Source organism: Mytilus californianus, unplaced genomic scaffold (assembly GCF_021869535.1).
Source record: "Mytilus californianus isolate M0D057914Y unplaced genomic scaffold, xbMytCali1.0.p SCAF_32, whole genome shotgun sequence".
Taxonomy (NCBI): domain Eukaryota; kingdom Metazoa; phylum Mollusca; class Bivalvia; order Mytilida; family Mytilidae; genus Mytilus; species Mytilus californianus.
In genome coordinates this window covers 109,869-132,542 of record NW_026262682.1, presented here as the reverse complement: position 1 = coordinate 132,542, position 22,674 = coordinate 109,869, and the positions used below count along the sequence as shown (strand labels likewise).

Here is a 22,674-nt window from a genome sequence, read left to right as displayed (position 1 = left end):
TTTATTCAATCCGGTCTGTTCGGGGTTACACTAATGACTGGACCGAATGACCGGAACGAATGACAGGACCAAATTAAAATGCTAATATCTTTTACATTTCTCAAAGGATTAATCTCAAATTTAAAATATAATAAGATTTAATCATTTAATATATAGATTAAAGACAAAAATTGTATATTTTTTAAAGAAGCTTTAGAAAACGTGACCTGACCAACGCTGATAATGACAGGACCAACATCGACAATGCCAGGACCAAATAAAAATGCTAATAACTTATTATTTTTCAAAGGAATTATCTCAGATTTGAAATATAAAATAAGATGTCACCTTTAAATACATAAATTTTATAAAAAAATATAGATTTTTTTTCAAAAATCCTTTATTGGTATTAATTACCAATTTAAATAATTTTATTCAATCAATTTATGCAGTAAAATAATACATAAACTGAAGTTTTGTAAACATACACGTGATTGTTTAACATTCAATATAGTCACTCACTGTTAAGTACATTTTATACACGTTTTTTTTTTATATTATTTAAGGAATGAATGTATAAATATTGTTTTCTGTCTATTCGAAATAAAATCAAACATGTAGTGCACACTTCAAATAGATAGAAATAAATATACCAGTCATCCCTTATAATTCAATTACTGAAACTTGTCCGCAGAACTTTAAAGCTTGTGTCCGACGCGCTAGCCTGACCACTCGACCACCTACCCTCTAGACAAATTTTACCAAACATTGAAATTGAATATATAAAATGAATCGATGAGTTATTTTATACCTCGACTACTTACTTACCCATTGATAATTGAGATTTTACATGTAATCTTGAAGCGACAGAGTTATCCGGTCAACCAAGGGTTCCCTAGAATCCTATCTCTCTTGGTCTCTCCATAGTCCCAAACCAATTCTGCACCTTTTGGTATATCAACTTTAGACACCAAGAAAAGTTTCTTATAACTTTGTCCTTTATCATGCACCACAGATATAAGTTTACAATTCGGAAACTGTTTCGAATGGTTGAAATATCGTGCTAAATTTTCTTCTTCCTTAAACAAATCTCCGAGCTTATTCCGATTAGCATCCAACACTAAACTCTTTACAGGATCAAATACTGCTACTGGAAGCAAATTGTTCTCTGCATATTCCTTCTCGCGATCTTTATTTTCGGATTGTGTGATCCATTGTCCTTTGTATTCTGTTAAATGAAAATTCGATGGAATATTGCAGAGAGCGAAAACGCCACATCCAACGTTCTTGTTCACAAATTTTCTTTCATAAAATTGTCTCTCGAAAATTGATTCTGTTGCAGAATGAATTGCTTTTCTGGATATTCTAGGCAAGTTTACTTAATACCCCCTTGGTTTTGTACATTCTTTTATCTTGTGTATAATTGCTAGCTTTTTGAATCTTCTATAAAATCCCGAACTTGCTTGATGATGAAGGTCTACAGCCTCAGTTCGAGCACTTACGTATCTAAGGTAAATACGCTTTAAATCAGTACTTTTCACTGCAATGTCAGACGACTTCAGTAATTTCACAAAATCTTCAATATATGGAACAAATGCTCCAACGTCCCTTGGGTGTCGATTAGTTCCTCTTAAATTGGGATTCCTAGGCATTTAGCGTGCAGATGTACAACATTAGGGAATTCAAATTAGTCATTTCAAGTGTTATGTAACACGTAGGTTAATTGACATATCAAATGTAATTTAATAATTGTATGTTGAAAAGTTTGCACAGTGCTAGTTTCATTGGGATAGCGGTATTTGTGAACAATTGATAAGTTCATGCATACGATTCTCCTTTGAAAAATCATTATGAATAACACAAAGGTGGGTTTACAACAACATCCCGTTGGCCTTAATTTAAAAGAGAAGCAGAAGATACCAAAGGCACATTCAAACTCATAAGTCGAAGACAAACCGACAAAGTCATGACAAAAACGAAAAACGACGACAAGGCAAAAAGCACTACACAAAACAAAACATTGAAAACTAAAGACTAAGCCACACGAACCCCACAAAAACCAGGGTGATCGCAGGTGATCCGGAAGGGTAAGCAGATCCTGCTCCGCATGTGGCACCCGTCGTTTTGCTTATGCATATATACGAATTAGGTGATCACATATCATTTGTAACGGTCAACCAACTCGTGATGGCGTCCGTAACATTTTCGCAGGGATTACTTCAACTTTACCACTTGGAACCCTTGGTTTAGTAGCTTCCTGGTAAGCAGCAACCCTCAATCAAGAAAATCATGATAGGAAACGCAAGCCTCTGGAATATCGTATCAACTGTGAGATATATTCTCCATATGCAGGCGCTGCTGGAATGTTGCTACATAGAAATAGAAAGTTCACAATTGGAAAGCTGAAATCATCTCTTTTATCGTATAAATATCAGTAACTTACTATTCCAGTTTACTATTAATTACGACACAAAAAGAAATACAACCAATACAAGTAATCATAAAACAAAACTATCCCTATCTACATTATTAGCAGAAATTCATAAAGACAGGTTAGGACGGAAAAACTAAATCAAACACAAACTAACGATCGCCTTTTTCTATCCATAACAATATGATAGTGATATGCATCAAAGATATAACTTAAAAAAGGCGGAATACAAAAATAATATTGTCATTCTCTCATACACCCCTTACTTAGGAAAAAAATAAGTTGACGATCGCTCTTTCCTACCTACACACGTTTAAATTCTAAACAGCTTTTTTCCCCTTGTCGAAAATATATCAGTAACTTACTATTGCACTTTCCTACCAATTACGACACAAAAACTGGTACAATTAATATAAGGAAACATAACAACAAACTATCGCTATCTACATTATTAGCAGAAGTTCATCAGACAGGTTCTGACGAACAAACTTATCTCAAAACAAACTGATGATCACTTTTTCCTAACAATAGCAAAATGATAGTTATGTACATCAAAAAAATAAGCTGAAAACGGCCGATTTCAATAATGATTTTAATGTTGTCATTCTGTCATAAACCACTTTCAAAAATTTAAGTTGACGATCGCTCTTTCCTACCTACACACGTTTAATTTTGAACAGAATGTTTTACTTCCAAAAAAAAAGAGTTTCCTACCAATTACGACACAGAACGAGGTACAATCAATATAAGGAAATATCAAAACAAACTATCTCTATCTACATTAGCAGAAATTCATAAGACAGACGAGGACGGACAAGCTCTTTCGATCGCCTTTTCTTATCAATAAGAATGTGATAGCGATGTGCTTCAAAGCTATAAACCGAAAGGAGGTGGAATACAAAAATGATCTTATTATTGCCATTCTGTCATGAACCCCTTATTTCGAAAAATTTAAGTTGACGATCGCTCTTTACTACCTACACAGGTTTAAATTCTAAATGTCATTTTTCACTTCCTAAAAAATCATTATCAACTTACGTTTGCACTTTCCTACAAATTACGACACAGAAAGACAATTAATATAAGGAAGAATAAAAACAAACTATCACTGTTTACATTATTAGCAGAACTTCATATGACCGGTAAGGACAGACAAACTAAATCAAACACAAACTAACGATTATACTTTCCTATCAATAACAGTATGTTAGTGATGTACATCAAAGGAATACGCTGAAAAAATGCGAAAAAGGATCTCTTAATGTTGTCATGCCGTCATTAACCACATACTAACAAAAACTAAAGATGACAATCGCTCTTTCCTACCAACACACGTTTAAATTCTAAATAGCATTTTTCCCTTGTCGCAAAAAGATCAGTAACTTTCCTACCAATTACGACACAAAAACAGGTACAATTAATAAAAGGAAACATAAAAACAAACTAACGCTGTCTACGTTATTAGCAGAACTTCGTAAGACAGGTTAAGACCGACGAACTAAATCAAGCACAAACTAACAGTCCCCTTAATTTTCCTATCTATAACAATATGATAGTGATGTACATAAAAAAAAGAAGATGAAAACGGCGTAATAAAAAAATGATCTTAATGTTGCCATTTTATCATAAATCCCTTACTAAGAAAAAATTCCATTGACGGTCGCTCTTTTCTACCAACACACGTCTAATTTTAAACAGAATTTTTCACTTCCAAATAAAGAGCAGGTACTTGAGTTTTCCTACCAATCACGACACAGAACGAGGTACAATCAATATAAGGAAACATCAAAACAAACTATCCCTATCTACATTATAAGCAGACATTCATAAAACAGGTTAGGACGGACAAATAAATCAAACACAAACTAACAATTACCCTTTCCTATCAATAACAGTATGATAGTGATGTACATCAAAGAAATAAGCTGAAAAAGGCGGTAAATGATCTCAAGGTTGTCATTCCATCACAAACCTGCTACTTACAAAAAATAAAGATGACAATCGCTCTTTCCTACCTACACACGATCAAATTATAAAAGTCTTTTTCACTTGCAGAAAAAAATGTCAGCATTTTACTATTGCACTTTCCTACCAATTATGACACAAAAAGAGGTTTAATTAATACAAGTAAACATAAAAACAAACTATCCCTATCTACATTATTAGCAGAAATTCATAAGACTGCAGGTTAGGACGGAAAAACTAAATCAAACACAAACTAACGATCGCCTTTTTCTATCCATAACAATATGATAGTGATATGCATCAAAGATATAACATAAAAAAGGCGGAAAACAAAAATGATCTTAAAATTGTCATTTTCTCATACACCCCTTACTTAGGAAAAAAATAAGTTAACGATCGCTCTTTCCTACCTACACACGTTTAAATTCTAAACAGCTTTTTCCCTTGTCGAAAACATATCAGTAACTTACTATTGCACTTTCCTACCAATTACGACACAAAAACAGGTACAATTAATATAAGAAAACATAACAACAAACTATCGCTGTCTACATTATTAGCAGAAGTTCATCAGACAGGTTATGACGAACAAACTGATCTCAAAACAAAATGATGATCGCCTTTTCCTAACAATAGCAAAATGATAGTTATGTACATCAAAGAAATAAGCTAAAAACGGCGGAATTCAATAATGATTTTAATGTTGCCATTCTGTCCTAAACCACTTACTAAGAAAAATTTAAGTTGACGATCGCTCTTTCCTACCTACACACGTTTAATTTTGAACAGAATTTTTTACTTCCAAAAAAAAAGAGTATCCTACAAATTACGACACAGAACGAGGTACAATCAATATAAGGAAATATCAAAACAAACTATCTCTATCTACATTAGCAGAAATTCATAAGACAGGCGAGGACGGACAAGCTCTTTCGATCGCCTTTTCTTATCAATAAGAATATGATAGCGATGTGCTTCAAAGCTATAAACCGAAAGGAGGTGGAATACAAAAATGATCTTATTATTGCCATTCTGTCATGAACCCCTTATTTCGAAAATCTTAAGTTGACGATCGCTCTTTACTACCTACACAGGTTTAAATTCTAAACGTCATTTTTCACTTGCTAAAAAATCATCATCAACTTACTTTTGCACTTTCCTACAAATTACGACACAGAAAGACAATTAATATAAGGAAGAATAAAAACAAACTATCACTGTTTACATTATAAGCAGAACTTCATATGACCGGTAAGGACAGACAAACTGACGATTATCCTTTCCTATCAATAACAATATGTTAGTGATGTACATCAATGAAATAAGATGAAAAAGGCGGAAAATTATCCTAATGTTGTCATTCCGTCATAAACTCCATACTAACAAAAAATAAAGTTGACGATCGCTCTTTCCTACCAACGCACGTTTAAATTCTAAAAGTCATTTTTCACTTGCCGAAAAAATGACCAGTAACTTCGTATTGCAGTTTACTATCATCTACGACACAAAAAGGGGTACAATTAACACAAAGAAACATAAAACAAACAAAAAATGGCTGTCTTCATTATAAGCAGAATTATATTAAAAAAATTAGGACGGACAAATAAATCAAACCCAAAATAACGATTACCCTTTCCCATCAATAACAGTATGATAGTGATGTACATCAAAGGAATAAGCTGAAAAAAGCGGAAAAGGATCTCTTAATGTTGTCATGCCGTCATTAACCACATACTACTAACAAAAACTTAATAAAGATGACAATCGCTCATTCCTACCAACACACGATTAAACTCTAAAAGTCTTAGATCGCCTTTTCCTATCCATAACAATATAATAGTGATATGCATCAATGATATAAGCTGAAAAAAAGGCGGAATACAAAAATGATCTTAAAAGAGGGACGAAAGATGCTTAATGTTGTCATTCTCTCATACACCCCTTACTTAGGAAAAAAATAAGTTGACGATCGCTCTTTCCTACCTACACACGTTTAAATTCTAAACAGCTTTTTCCCCATGTCGCAAAAAGATCAGAAACTTACTATTGCACTTTCCTACCAATTATGACACAAAAACAGGTACAATTAATAAAAGGAAACATAAAAACAAACTAACGCTGTCTACGTTATTAGCAGAACTTCGTAAGACAGGTTAAGACCGACGAACTAAATCAAGCTTAAACTGACGATCACCTTAATTTTCCTATCCATAATAATATGATGGTGATGTACATAAAAAAAAGAAGATGAAAACTTTTTCACTTCCAAACAAAGAGCAGGTACTTGAGGTTTCCTACCAATCACGACACATATATAGCTCTTCAAGTGTTCATGTTCTTATACATACTTGGGTTTTCAACGTTTTATTTGCCAGATCGAATTTTAATCATAGGAACAGACATAGAGTTAAAATTGTTAAGCCATTCTACAGTCTATGTTCAACACAAGTCTTTTCTTTTTAAACTTTAGGGTTTATTATTATCATAATACATTTTCTTTAGAATGTTTTAACTAAACTCTACAGTAGTTAATATTTGCCGGCAGTGGATCAGACCATATTGTTCAAGGTCCTTCAAGATTATCATCGCTAACGTGGCGAATACATGTAATATAATATATATATGAATTGTTACAGTTAGGAAAATGTGGATGTCCAAATAATCAACATGTGGGTTAACCCGACTAAATTCATATGTCGTGAATTCCTGCAAGGACTGGCTCAGCTTTTTAAATAGCTAAATATTGTTCATAGTGACATTCCGCAGGCTCGTTTTCGTAAAGTCAAAATTGTCAAATATTGTCATTGATGATGACATAATCAGCCTGAATCAGGTTACATCATCATCACCATTATCGAACACAACCCCTGAAATATTATTCACATTATTATATTTTATAATGAATTTCAAAGGAAGCTGAATTTACAGAAAATTCTTCAGGACTGAATTAAATCTTAAACCACGTATAGTAGAGTAATTCATCAAAAGGGAATTCACGAATTAGACAGCCTGGTTTTCCCGCAATCTTTTTTTAGAACATACATTTATGATTAAGCAACTGTCCAGCGCCACATTCTATGTGGAAAACTGTTTAGGTAAACATGTTAAAATTGCTGTCTTATCTTAGGAATCCATGACAAATCGCCCCACTGGTAAATCGCCCCACACATAATCGCCCCACTTTTTCACCAGCTCGCCCCACTTTCTTAAAAATCGCCCCACTTTTGTTAACCAACTCGCCCCACTTATGAAAAGGATAAAATCCCATTGAAAATAGGTTGGATATATTGCTCCATTTATGAAAAGGGAAAAAAATCCCTCTGATATAAGGTCTGCCAACTCGCCCCACTTGTGAAAAATAAATAAATCCTGATGAATTTAGTAATGCCAACTCGCCCCACTTATGAAAAAAGATGCAATCCCGTTGTATATCTATGTTCCTGCCCCACTTATAAATAAAATCAATACCTATTAAAACCTTAGATACACATGTTTTTCCCGTTTGAATGGTTTTACACTAGTCATTTTTGGGGCTCTTTATAGCTTACCGTTCGATGTGAGCCAAGCTAGGCTCCGTGTTGAAGACAGTACTTTGATCTATACATAATGGTTTTTCTTTTACAAATTGTGACTTGGATGGAGAGTTGTCTCATTGGCACTCATACCACATCTTCTTATATCTATTTTGTAGTTCTTCTCTTTTTGTTGAAATAAAGCATAAAGAAGTGAGTATCAGTATTTTCTGTGACGTGAATGCCAACTAGCCCAACCAGTGGAAAATAGAAAAATCATGATGAATTGAGTAATGCCAACTCGACCCACTTATGAAAAATAGAAAATACCTGATGAATCAAGTTGAGTCATGCCAACTCAATGTCAATAATAATGATTTAGTAAATTTTCGTTTTTCGTTTTTTTTTTGTATTCTGTGTATAAGATTTTTTTATTTAAGTGGGGCGAGTTGGCAGACCTGAAATTATATATTCATCTAGGTTTACATTATTTCATTAAGTGGGGCGAGTTGGCAGGAGAAAAATTAACGGGATTTAACCCTTTTCACTAGTGGGGCGATTTTTTTAAAAATGGGGCGAGTTGGTAAACCAGTTTGGTGCGATTTTTCAAAAGTGGGGCGAGTTGGTGAAAAAGTGGGGCGATTTGGTGTGGGGCGATTTGCCAGTGGGCGATTTAAAAGGTCGAATCCAAATGGCGACACGTATTCTTTCGAGGTTATGCAACAAGGTTCGTTTACAGTTGACGTATACCCCAGTTTCTTGTTTGTATTCCAAAGAATCTGCATTATCACGGAACGCATCTTGTTCCAGACTTATAAGAGAAGCACTCAGTGATTTCGAAGACACAGAATTTCAACCCTTACGAATAAGAGGATATGCATTAGGTAGAAATTTTTCCAGGGCTAATGTTGATACTATACAGTATCTGGAAGATAAATCCGGAAAAGTTCTTGATATAATGGAAGCACAGGAAGTCATGAAAACAGGTGAAGGGGTTTTCACTAAACGAGTATCATTCAAGTCCATGTTTGAGGATGGTTTCCGTTCTCTTGAACTAAACATCGAAGGAAAGAAATGTCCAGATCCAAGTCTTCAGTTCGTTACGGACGCTTTTATATTAGGATTCTTAGAAGAGAAAGGTATGTAAAAATTGTAGTTTTTGTATACATTTTGATTTATGTCAAAAACCCCAAATGAAAAATTCATGATGTGAAATTCACAGGTGCTTGCGGAATGCCCCCCCTTTTTTATTTTACTTTTTTTTGTTGTTGTAAATATTAGGCAGCGCCTGCATATGGAGTATTTATCTCCCAGTTGCTACATTATTCCAGGGCTTGCATTTCCTATCATGATTTCCTTGATAAAAGTTTGGGATCACCTGAACTTGAGGATCACAATCTCGAGATCACATTACTGGTATACCATGTACATGTATACAATGTACACTGGTACATATACCAGTATTGCTAACAATAATGGTATAAAATTTTATTCGAGTATTGTGTTTTTTCTCTTAAAAATACTATGATACTGGAATATGAGTGTATTCTAGCAGTCTAGTCCAAATAATTATGACGTCTTGAAAGGCTATTTTAATTTTTTGTTGTGACGACAACGTAGTCTTTCAAGAAGTCATTTATAATTACATGTATTTAGACTGGGTCACTGTATACCATGTATACCAGTATTGTTAGAAGAAATGATCAAATTTTAAAAGTTATGTTAAATTTTGATTAACAGATTAAGTATGATAATTGTGCATCAGCCATCAGGAAGGTTTTTAGAGAAGTACATTAATTGTGCCCAATTAATTGTCATGATTGTTGTACTAAGTTATAAGATTTAGTTAGAGATTTGGCTCATGTTGATAAGGAATACCTTGCTATTTATTGTCTGTCAGATTTATAAGAAGACAAAATAATATCTGCACAACATTTTTATATTTATTCATGGATACATGTACTGTACATACTATGAATATACATGTAAACCAACAAATTGACACTTGCTACAATAATATCAATCAAATCATTAACATAATTCAAAAATGTTTATAAATGAAATATTAAACTGTATTATTGCTTAGCAATGAGAACCTCAGTAGTATGATGAAAACTACTTCTCCAGTTAATAACACCTTATATATAATTTGCAGAGGTCTTATTTGGCCTAAATATTATAGCAATTTGAAAAGTTACCATACATATTCTTAAATTTGTCCTGACTCTAATAAGGTATAAGCGCGCTTAAAGTTTTCAGAAAATAAAAACACATTTCACATCACAGTATAAACATGTTACTATATACATGTATTGCAATTAACAAACTATGACACACATGACAAAATGTGTGTATTTTGTAAAATTTCTTGATTTTCCTTGATTTACATCTTTTAAGTATATATATATTAGATTGGAAAAGTATGTGCATCCAAGAAACAACTTTATATTTAGTGACAGTATGTCAATATTTATAATAAAAATACTCTTAAATTATTTTGTTGTTTCTTGGCTGCGCATGATTTTTCCACACTGGAAATAACGATGGAAAACTGTAGAAATTCTGGAGTTTTCTATGTTTTCATGAAAACGGTGCATATTATGACATAATTGCGACTACATTACATCAAAAATCTTTTGTGATTCATTTACATTTTTTTTTATTTTATGCATTTCCAAACAATATGTGCAAACTTGAAATAGTTCTAAAAAACTTTATTTTCTTGGGCCAAACCCGGCCTTAATGCACCTACTTTGTATTAATATTAAGCAATGTTTTTCAAAAATATATGAAAAAGAATGAATTGACCACACATCTTTACTTTAAGCTGCAATCTTGTTTTCGAGTCTCTGGGCCAATACTAAACTCGAATCTATACCAGGGCTAATACAGAAACAGCCAGTTAATTATGCAGCACTAACAGTAAAATCTGTCCGGTAGTAAAATTTGTTCCCCAGTCTTTTTGTTTCCTAGGTAATCGTCCATGACCACAATTTTACTAGAAAAGTGAGCCCCAGGAAAAGTTTTCCAAGGAAAATAAATCTTAGTATTCTATAGCTAGTCAAATATGCTGTTTTCCTCTCTTTGGTCAGTTTGTTGTCTCTTTGACACATTCCCCACTTCCATTCCAATTTTCTAGAAAATTTAGAAATTTGTATCAAAAATGACTAAATAATATAAATATAACATTTTTGAACAAACGAGATGTCTAATTTATGGTTCTAAAAGTCTGTGATATCAATTTTTCTAGGGAAACAAAATCTCTGTAAAATTTCAATTCTTAAGACCTTGCTTAATATTATTACAAAGTAGGTGCATTAAGGCATTGTTGGGTTATTTCCCCTGAAATTTCACAGTTTTTGGTTATTATCTTGAATATAATATATATATACAAATGTAGATAGAGAGAAACAGTAACAGAAAAATGTTCAGCAAAGTAAGATATACAAATAAGTCAGACCGACGGAAATAGTCAATTGAACCCTTATAGGAGTTATTGCCCTTGAAAGACTATTTTATTAATTTTAAAAGTTTTTTGCAGAAGCTATGATAGATAGAGAGAAACTGTAAATGGCAAAAATGTTTAGCAGAGTAAGACCTACAATAAGTCACAGTGCTCCAGCTAGAAATCAAAAGGGGCAGGGCACTTTTTATGATAAGAAACTTGAAATGGCAAAAAAGTTCAGAAAAGTAAAACCTACAAATAAGTACAAGGAGCCTCTTGTTTCTTTACATATCTAATGCAAACATGTATATATATTTGCAGATTTCCATGAGGATTGTTTGAGATGCATGCATAGAATACCTGAACAAAGAGATAGACCTATAAAAAATGATGAATCATATATTTGCACATTATTAGCAAATCATCTGTTCTCCAGGCTAACTATTCGGTTCTCTGGACATCATTATTTTTTAACAAATGACTATCACAATAAGTTCGATGTTTGTCCTTGTATGAAATGTGGTCAGCAGATCAGATATCGGAATACTGGAATTGGTGAGTTATTTGTCATAATTTGCATGTATATATTTCTTTGAACAGCCACATGAATATGTGACAAGATTAAACCAGATCTTCTGAAATGCCAACCCTCCTCCTTTTTAACTATAAAAATGTTGATCGATGTAATTACATGTACAAAAGTGTACAGTGATTAGCCAATGAAATGTATGATTTTACAAATAAACATGAATTTAACATGTATACATACAAACTTTGAATATAATTATATAGCAAAGTGCTCTTGACTAATGAAATTGTAGGATTTGATGTGTTTTAATCGTGAAGAATGAATGTAAATCATGTTCTTATGTCCTATTGTTTAGGCCTACTTATTGTTCAAAACAAAGAATTTCTATAAATGCCTGATAGCTGCCCAAAGCATATTTATCAGCTTGAAAATATTAAATTTCATAATTGAAATTGTTTAAAAATTGAATTGTTAAACAAGCACTAAAATCAAAATAATTTGAAATTCACCGGTGCAGTAAACATTGGTACCATTAAAGTTATAAGTTGAATACTAATAACTTCAAAATTACTAGAAAAATCACAATATCAAAGCAATGCAAAAAGAAATAAAAAACTTTTAGAATTGAATATTATAACTCCAATCTTTATCTAGAACACGATTATCCCAAAACTCTGATTACTGGATCCGCGGTTGGTAAAAATAGTATTTGCAAATATTCTGATGCAATTAAAACAGGAGGTTAAATTAAAATGTCAATTGTTCTTGAACAATTGAGAGGTCTTTCCTTTTGTAATGTAAAATACATGTTCCAATAGACGTAGAGTGTATTGAAAAGTTCTTACACAGGTTATGCCCCTTACAGAAAGGTCAAATCTCTTCGGTCAAATGTAAAAAAGTTGCGCCTCATCTTCCTCAACGTTTTTCACTATTTACTATTTCTGTAAGTACAATCGTTTTTGAGATATCGACTAAAAAGTTGTAAGGTCAAAGGTCAAGGTCAACCTTAAAAAGCTTCAAAACACACTGAAAATGTTTAAAACACACTGAAAATCCTTTAAATTAGGTCAAAAACACATAATTCGCTATATGGGACATGACCTTGACCTTTTACCTTTTGACCTTTGTCAAGGTCATTAGTCCCCAATGTCATTGCTGAAAACCCCATGGGTCTAGGACCTTTGGTTATATAGTAAAAGCTGATTTTGTCTTTTCGGAAACCTAAAACTGGGGTTATGCCCCTTATAAAAAGGTCAAATCTCTTTGGTCAAAATGTAACAAAGTTGCGCCGTAATGACCCAAACATTTTCCACTATTTAAAACTTCTGTAAGTGTAATGGTTTCTGAGATTATCCCATAACAAGGTGTTAGGTCAAAGGTCAAGGTCAACATACAAATTTGACCTTGAGGTATTTTTCAAAGATACATGAATTGATGATGAATAGTGAAGATCCTAGGTGTCTACGACTTACGGTTTCTGAGTTTTGGTGGCCAACCGACACCGGTTAATTTTCATAGGGGCATAACCCTACCAATGAGTCGTTGAATCTTTTCGATCCAAATGTAACGAAGAACCAGGGTCTGGTCCTGAACAAATTTCACCCTTCGTTTTATTTCTACCTATTATGGTTACGGTGTTGGAACGATAACAAGGTTTTTGGGTTTCGGAGGGATTACTCCGAACCGACAAAATATTTCGACTAACAGGGTGAGTTCAGGATAGGTATTCATGAGACCGATACAAATTGTGAACATGAAAGCGACACGCCTTACGGTTAACAAGGATAAATTTGTCAAAGTTTGGCGGAAGAATAATAATAATAAACAGAAGAAATACAGTAAGGTCTTTCCCTTTTGTAAAAGGAAAGACCTTAATAAACCTTTGAATTTCATATAAAAGGCATTTTATTTGAACATTTAAAGGAGTAGGTCCGGTAAGGGCCGATTTTGGCCTCAAATTTCAGGTTCATCTAACGAAAGTTTTTGGGCACTTTTTAAACACTTAAGTGTTTATTTCAATTGATTCGATTATGTGAAAGATTTTAACTGATTTAGTCATTAAAAAGGCTCTGATTCAAGCTATAATATGAAAAATCTATCAAATATGCCAAAAAACGTCACTTTTAAGATGTTTTTTGTCAATAATGAAAGTGGCCGCATCCGTGTTCATCCTCAACCTTTATATATGTTTTGTATTATCATCAAATACAACTTACATTTCAATATTATGAATGAACATGAATGCGGCCACTTTCATTTTAGACGGAAACCGTCTAAAAATTAACCAAAATGCTAAAATTTTGAAGATTTCAGTAATTTAACATGACTTAATGATGCTAGAACACGATATTTGTGCATTGCATTGTCAAAAACTGCTCATATTTATGTAGCAGAAGCGCTTTACTTGGCAAAATATAGCTTAAAGATTACATTTTCACAATTTTCTAAAACTGCTATAATTTGGGGCCAAAAATGGATCTTACTGAACCTACTCCTTTTAGCATGTTTAGTTAATCATGTCAATTACCTCACTTAATGAAATAGTATTTGATGTAAAGTGCTGGAATAAAATTTAGTTGTAAGTAAAATTTTGCATTTATTGATTTGAACTGTAAACAAACAAACAGATACTTCCTCACTAACATATTAAAACTTAAAACCTTTACTAAATTCTTCCATAGATACAAAGATTTAGTTTGGAAGTTTGGCTGTACCTGTAGAAAACTTATTTCAAACGGAATAACACATACTACATGTCCTAATTTTTACGGTGATGTTGTTTACGGTGCCCGGAAATTTAGATACGATCAGGTTAAACTTATCAATCCTTTAAGTAAAATTATTCTAAAAGATTACCAATTCAATACTGTAAAAAAAACACCGTAAGGGAACCAATCACCCACACCTGTAAAAGTGAAAAGGCTTAAATTATTGTAATATATAAACAAATTTGTTTTCAAATTAGTACAATCTAAATAATTCCTTATTAATTAGTAATGTACATGTAAGTATGCTAAAATTGTGTATACATTTTTTAACAATGAACAAAAATTGTTGAATAGACAATTTTCCTTAACCAAAATTAATAGATAACTCTTAAGTTAATATAAGTTATATACCGTATATATAAAAATGAAATGACTTTGGCTTCAAGTTTGACCAATTTAGACAGAATGGCAATTTATGTTTAGGAGGGTTACATACATCTATAATCTTTATGAGTAAACTTTTCACATAAAGTTTGTCTATCATGTCTATGTGTGGTCATGTATATCTAAGAGTTAATGCTGTATAAATTCTTTATCCAATTTATACACTTTTTAGTTTATAAATGTCTCAAACAAATTAACTTATAAAGTAAATTAGTTTGTTTTACATACATGACATACATGACATATATATCTTTTATGTATTAAATTTTAATACTCTTAAAGAATGAGGCTACTATTTTATATTACCCATTAAAACCCAGGTTTTCCCAGTATTTCCCACCCGGCTGAGCAATACTCATAAAACACGTGTTTTTAACAACCCTGTTTGTAGTTTATTACTGTTTTATCTTTAATAATTTTGATGTAAGTTGAGTCGTGAAGTTATTAATAATTTTTTTTTATTTCAACCAATTGAAGTAAATATACTTCAGGGCAGTTGTAACTCATTGATAGAAATTCTTTGTTTTGAACTGTAAGTTATATTGATTAACATAAAACAGTAAAATTTGTCAGGGAATCTGGTAAGGCAGCTTGAGACAACAGATCAGAATAAAGCATTTGATAGAAGTCTCAAGTCATATATTTTATACATTCTATTTTATATGTACTGTAAACTGAAGAATACATGCAGTTGTCTATTTTCATTTAAACTAGATTCTATTTCATCAAACTATTTAGCTCACCTGGCCTGAAGGGCCATGTGAGCTTATGCCATCACTTGGCGTCGGTCGTCGTCCTTGTCTGTCAACAACAGCATTGTCGTCGTAAACTATTTCAAGAATCTTCTACTCTGAAACTACTGAGCAAAATATCTTCAAACTTTAAATGAATGTTCCTTAGGGTATCTAGTTTATAAATTGTATCTGAATTTGTGATCTATCAACAAACATGGCCGCTGTTGCTAAAATTAGAACATAGGGGTCAAATGCAGTTTTTGGCATAAATATCTCTGAAACTAAAGCATTTAGAGCAAATCTGAAATGGGGTAAAAATGTTCATCAGGTTAAGATCTATCTGCCCTGAAATTTTCAGACGAATCAGACAACCCATTGTTGGGTCGCTGTCCCTGAATTGATCATTTTAAGAAAATTTTACAGTTTTTGGTTATCTTGAATATTATTATAGATAGAGATAAACTGTAAACAGCAATAATGTTCAGCAAAGTAAGATTTACAAATATGTCAGCATGACCAAAATTGTCAATTGACCCCTTAAGGAGTTATTGCCCTTTATAGTCAATTTTTAACAATTTTTCGTAAATTTTTGTAATCTTATACAAAAATCTTCTCCTCTGAAACTACTAGGCAAAATACCTTCAAACTTTAAATGAATGTTCCTTATGGTATTTAGTTTATAAATTGTATCTGAAGTTTTGATCTATCAACAAACATGGCCCCTGTTACTAAAATTAGAACATAGGGGTCAAATGCAGTTTTTAGCTTATATCTCTGAAACTAAAGCATTTAGAGCAAATCTGACATGGATAAAAATGTACATCAGGTTAAGATATATCTGCCCTGAAATTTTCAGACGAATCAGACAACCCATTGTTGAATTGATAATTTTATGGAAATTTTACAGTTTTTGGTTATTATCTTTAAAATTATAGTAGATATAAAAAAAGTGTAAATGAGAAAAATGTTCAGCTAAGTAATTTCTACAAATAACTTAGCATGATCAAATTATCAATTGACCCCTTAAGGAGTTATTGCCCTTAAGACACAATTTTTTTACATTTTTTTGTGAGTCTATTACTTTTTCAAAAATCTTCTCCTCTGAAACTACTTAGCCAAATACTTGCAAACTTTAATGGAATGTTCCTTAGGGTATCTTTTTTATAAATTGTATCCAAAGTTTTGCTCCATCAACAAACATGGCCACCATTAATTTTTTTGCTAAAAGCAGAACATAGGGGACAAATGCAGTTTTTGGCTTATATCTCACAAACCAAAGCAGTTACAGCAAAAGTGACAGAAGTATTGATTAGATTAAAATCTATCTGCAACAAAATGTTAATTTTTATACGACCGCACAAAAATTGAAATTTAATCAAAAGGTTGTATACCACAACAGGAAGGTTTGGATTGATTTTGGGGGTGATGGTCCAAACCGTTTAGGAATTAGGGGCAAAAAAGGTGCCCAAAACAAACATTTTTCTAGTTTCAGGACAATAACTTGTGTATAAGTATTTTGATTGTTCTGAAATTGTACCATTAGGTTCAATACCACAAGTAAAAGGTTGGGATTCATTTTGGGGGTAAGGGCCCAAACCGTTCAGGAATAAGGGGCCAAAAAGAAGCATTTTTCTAGTTTTCAGACAATAACTTGTATTTTTAAAGTGGATGGATGTCTCTTTAATTGTATCACATTTTACAACAAGAATATATTTATTTAAAAATTATTCTTTTTGGAGGGGTCAATTTTTTTCCGAAGATTTAAAAAATTGGGGGTCACAATTTATTTTGCTAATTCTTTGTACATGTATATAGTCTGAAAACAGATTTTACTAAGTATTGCACAACAGCAAGAAATCTTCAATTGAATGTAAATTCAAATCATATAAACAATTTCAAGTTCTTTGACTAATCTGTATCAGAAACCTATAATGTGTCAAATATGTAGTTACAATCCAAATTCAGACCTGTATCAAGCTTGAATATTGTGTCCATTTTTGCCCCAACTATTCAGGGTTGGACCTCTGCAGTCATATCGGGCCGCGCTCGGCGAAGCACATTTTTTATTGTTTGGTCTGTTTTTTAGATACAAAAAATGTACTATAAGGTATCCGGAACTATATTTGGTTCATGGAATGATTTTAAGGTGTATATTTGTCTGGCAGGTTTCATCTGACCTTGACCTTATTTTTCATGGTTCATTGGTTGATGTTAAACTTCTCTGATTTGGTCTTTTTTTCGGTACTATAGAGATAGTTGTCAGCCAAAGAGTTGCATTCAAGTTACACAACTACATGTAACAACTTGATTTATGCAGATCAATTAAAACAATTGATATCTACAGTTTTTTTTCTAGGATCAATTATTGGACAGCAGAAAAATTTTAAAAATCACCCTCAGAAATGAAATGGCAAAAATAATTATACCTCAAAAAACACATTTTTAAGAATTATATATACAATGTAGGAATTACCCTGTCTGTCCCTTTGTCCATATTTCTTGTAAGTGAAACTCCTCCTTAATGTATTGACAGATACAAATGAAACTTAATACAGTTGCAGTACAAAACCTGAGTATGTACATGTCCATAAAGGAGAATAATCCTGGTCCAAAGTATTTCTAGGGAGATATTTGAACTTGCATGCACTTAGTTTATTACAACATGTGGCAACAGTTCTCAGAAGCACAACTCCTTAACAGCTCAATTGATATTGATGAAACTCCACATATAGTACACAACCTGCTGATTTGCATAATTAAAAATCCTGGTCTGAAATATTTCAAGAGAAATAATTGAACTAATTATGAGATGTGGGATCCTTGAGTGAATTGACTCACATTTCTATGCAATAATCTCAGAATGCTTACAGATACTATCCATGTCCACTCTTGTTTGAAATTATACCTTGAATTTCTATTCAGTATTTAGCTTAGAAATTATATCTTGAATATAATGCATTGTAAAACATGGCTGCTATTGCATGTATTGCCAAGAAAGAACATAGTAGTAAAATGCAGTTTTTATATTTCATCTCTTAAGCACCAAGGACAAAACTTACAGAATAAATATGATCAACAATTTAAAATCTACATGTATCTGCAGTGAGATTGCAGACAAATATTTTTTTTTAATTTTGAAGCAAATATGACCAAAACAAAGAATTTTTAAGTGGCATTTTTAAGCAAACACCCGATATACATTAAAAAGCAAATATATAAATCATGATTGATGAATGAATTGAGCAAAAAAATTCAGGTGAGCGATTCAGGCTCTTGAGAGCCTCTTGTTTACTAAAGAAAGCGAAATGTAATTCTTCTGCCACTTTTAAATTTGAATTTTTCCGCACAGCTGCCAAGATTAGAATTGATTATTTAAATTCTAATCATTCTAATTCATTGTTTATGTTATTTAAGGGAGTGAATATTTATGGTATGGAAGACCAGACATCATGTTGTTCACTATGGCAGGAGGTGGCTGTAATATTATATATGCAGAAGACTGCAGTGCAGATGACAGAGAGTTCGATGTAGACCAAGCAGAAAATCAGATAATTGAAATTGATTTGAAATCATCAACATTACGAAAAAAGGAAAAAATTGAGCAAGTTGTTGCACAGACAATTACTTATTCAATGTACCAGAGGGTACGTCAGAGAGAAAAAGGCAAAACACTTCCTCAAGCTTTTTTAATTCCTACTATTGTTGCAAGTTCTGATTACTTTGATATTTATATGTATGATACACAGAATGACATCCTGTTAAGAAATAAAGGAGATCCTATTCCTATTTGGAATAAGAATAAATTTAGTGCAGAGGGTGAAACATTAAATTTATCAAACATTTTAAAAATTTGGATGACATTGAATCATTTTACCTTAAAGCCTAAACTTTTAGTAGATGAGATTAAAAGTTTAAAAGGAACATGTGATTTTTTAGGTCGTATTGCTCCAAAACGCTTACATTTGATTGAAAAAACAATTTCTATGCAAAAAAAATTTCTCCCATTAAAGGAGATGGAATTGGAATTGGATGTTCCTAGTGTTCCATTAAAACAAAAGTCTCTACCCAGTACATGCAGTAATGATGAAGAAAAATGACAAATCTACATTTATGGTATAATTGCTTACATGTATGGCGTTCATTATTACTGAACTAGTAAATATTTTGTTTAGGGGGCAGCTGAAGGACGCCTCCGGGTGCTGGAATTTCTCGCTACATTGAAGACCTGTTGGTGACCTTCTGCTGTTGTTTTTTTCTATGGTCAGGTTGTTGTCTCTTTGACACATTCCCCATTTCCATTCTCAATTTTATTTCATTTGAACTCTGGTGGATAGTTGTCTAACATGTTTAACACCACCACATTATTTATGTATGTGCCTGTCCCAAATCAGGAGCCTGTAATTCAGTGGTTGTCGTTTGTTTATGTGTTATATATTTGTTTTTCGTTCATTATTTTTACATAAATAAGGCCGTTAGTTTTCTTGTTTGAATTGTTTTACATTGTCTTATCGGGGCCTTTTATAGCTGACTATGCGGTATGGGCTTTGCTCATTGTTGAAGGCCGTACGGTGACCTATAGTTGTTAATGTCTGTGTCATTTTGGTCTTTTGTGGAAAGTTGTCTCATTGGCAATCATACCACATCTTCTTTTTTATATATCATTGGCAATCATACCACATCTCCATATTTTTATATTTACATCCATATTATATTTTCAGCAAAAAAAGTTAAGGACCACCAACATGACCAATTTGTACTTTCCATTACAAAAATATTAAAAACTCCTGTCTGAAAATCTTCTGTAGCAGCCTTGGTATTAAAAGTGGCACAGAGAAACATCTTTTTGTCTGATCATTGACAACTCATTTTTACTCATTAAAAAGTTTTATGAAGTTGATAATTCCAACACATGTCAAAAGGTATAAAACATAATTTGTGAAATTTGATTTTCGTCCCAAAAAAGAGTTAAAAATGTGTTCTATTAAGATGGATTGTGTTACAAAAGATTTGTTTCTTTTGAACTGTTTATTACAGAAAATTTCATGACTTTCTCATTTTCAAAAAGTGGTTTTAATAATTATTTAGATTTTCCGTTAAACATATATATGCTAAAGAAAATGACTCATCAAAGCAATCTTTATTTCTGTCTTCATATACTGATAGTTAAATGGTGTTAGAATTCATTTAAATTGACAGAATGGAATTTTTCAGGGGGAGAATGTTGATATTAGAAAAAAAATGATAAACTTGATTTTTTTTTAAATGTGATAACGTTATAAAAGTTGGTTAATTGTTGCATAACACATTAAAACCACCCTGCCAAGTGTCATATTTCTGGCTACAGAAGTTATTCCTGTAGCCCTTGTAGATAGTTTAAGTCATCTATAATTTTTTTTTAGATCCCATACAACAAAGTAGCAGGGGTATATAATGTTTGTGCTGTCCGTCATTCAGTATCGTCATTTGGCAATTTGTAATTGTAATGCTTGTAATATTACATTTTTTTTTTATGTAATGTAAAGTAATTTGTAATGCACATTTTCTGCATTACAATTACATGTATTGTAATGTAATGATTACTTTTGTTAAAAATCAATGTAATGCCTCCATTACTGTACATTACTTTTCATTACAAATTGGTTAAATAAATAAAATTGCAGAATATTGTAAAATAAAAATAAAATAAATAAAATATTAACAAAAACAAAAGAAAGTATTGAATAAAATTATTGTCACAGTTAATTACTGTATTAAATAAATTGCATCAAACTTTAAAACACAGATAAAGGTAAGAAATATAAAAACTTCTTTAATTGGCAAAGGGGGGGGGGGGGGGGGGGGGGGGGGGGGTGAAAATTATCAAGTCTTGATCTTTGTTTCTGATATTTGTATAAATGATATTAGGAATATTTTGGTAGTCCATGAAAAATCTTCTAAAAAAATTATAAAACAAAATTATATTGATGAATAGAAAAAATATGGAGATGAAATTTCATTATTCCATACACACCTTACAGGTATTTCAATGAAAGATTGAATATGTCAATCGACATTTTTACACCAAACTGTAATTTGTATCCTGATTAATATCAAATTGTTTTTATTGTAATCAAATCTTCTCAACTTATGTTTGTCCTGAGCCCTTAGGCATTTAACAAGATAATCTTTTAATGACACATTTATTATATTCCTTTGAAATCCCTTTATGATGTCTTAATAATTAAGTGAGCAATGTTAGAAACGAAATTATATGATAATTTATTTATTTTTCACCACCACCTAAGAAACTTGAAAGTGACTTTTTCAGTTTCATGCCTCCTACTACTCCATCATAGAGAAGACACAGGTCTGGTGCAGTACATGATGTTGACATTTACTTGTCTGAGCCATGTAAAGAAATGTCAATCAATCCACTGGAATACTTGATGTCAAATTCAGTGCACCTTTCTTCTTTGGCTAATACATCTATCAAGTATTTAGCCATTTCCTCCACATCAACTCCTTTAGAAAGGCTTTTTAGTAATGCTAGAAAGGTGTACAGACCTGATCGCTGTTCTCTTAATGACAGCACGTTTGAAACACTTATGATGATAAAGTGCAATGGACATGTTGATTAACCAGTATTTGAAATCTATGCTCTAACACTATATATATATATGTACATATACCCTGCTAATATTTATCAATTTCTTTTTACATTGCAATGTAATGGCCCCAGGCCTGATTGCAACCATACTTTGATATATGGTCGCATATAATGAGAGTAAGGTCTCTGTTGATTTTGAGGTTACTATGTCTAAAGTCAAGGTCATAGTTACTACAGAAATTCTGAAATTTGTGCAGAAAAGAAGTTTCAGGATGCTTCATATACCGGTATATGGGATTGCAACCTAACTTGGATATATGGTCACATACAATAAGAGGAAG

At 32.2% G+C, this 22,674-nt stretch overlaps 1 protein-coding gene across 1 annotated transcript; it reads left to right on the top strand.

The window, feature by feature from the left end:
• Positions 1-8,580: 8,580 nt before the first annotated feature.
• Positions 8,581-21,581, top strand: LOC127736535 (uncharacterized). The gene is made up of 3 exons (XM_052247099.1): positions 8,581-9,026; positions 11,654-11,887; positions 19,162-21,581. The coding sequence occupies exons 1-3, from the start codon at positions 8,846-8,848 to the stop codon at positions 19,842-19,844; spliced, it is 1,098 nt and encodes a 365-aa protein (XP_052103059.1). The 5' UTR covers positions 8,581-8,845; the 3' UTR covers positions 19,845-21,581.
• Positions 21,582-22,674: the final 1,093 nt, after the last annotated feature.

What these genes read in the sequence shown, in the direction of transcription:
- LOC127736535 (XM_052247099.1), top strand. Translation starts at nt 8,846, where the DNA reads ATGGAAGCACAGGAAGTCATGAAAACAGGTGAAGGGGTTTTCACTAAA. An exon ending in AGGATTCTTAGAAGAGAAAG is followed by an intron (nt 9,027 to 11,653) that starts GTATGTAAAAAT and finishes ATATATTTGCAG; the next exon opens with ATTTCCATGAGGATTGTTTG. An exon ending in ATATCGGAATACTGGAATTG is followed by an intron (nt 11,888 to 19,161) that starts GTGAGTTATTTG and finishes ATGTTATTTAAG; the next exon opens with GGAGTGAATATTTATGGTAT.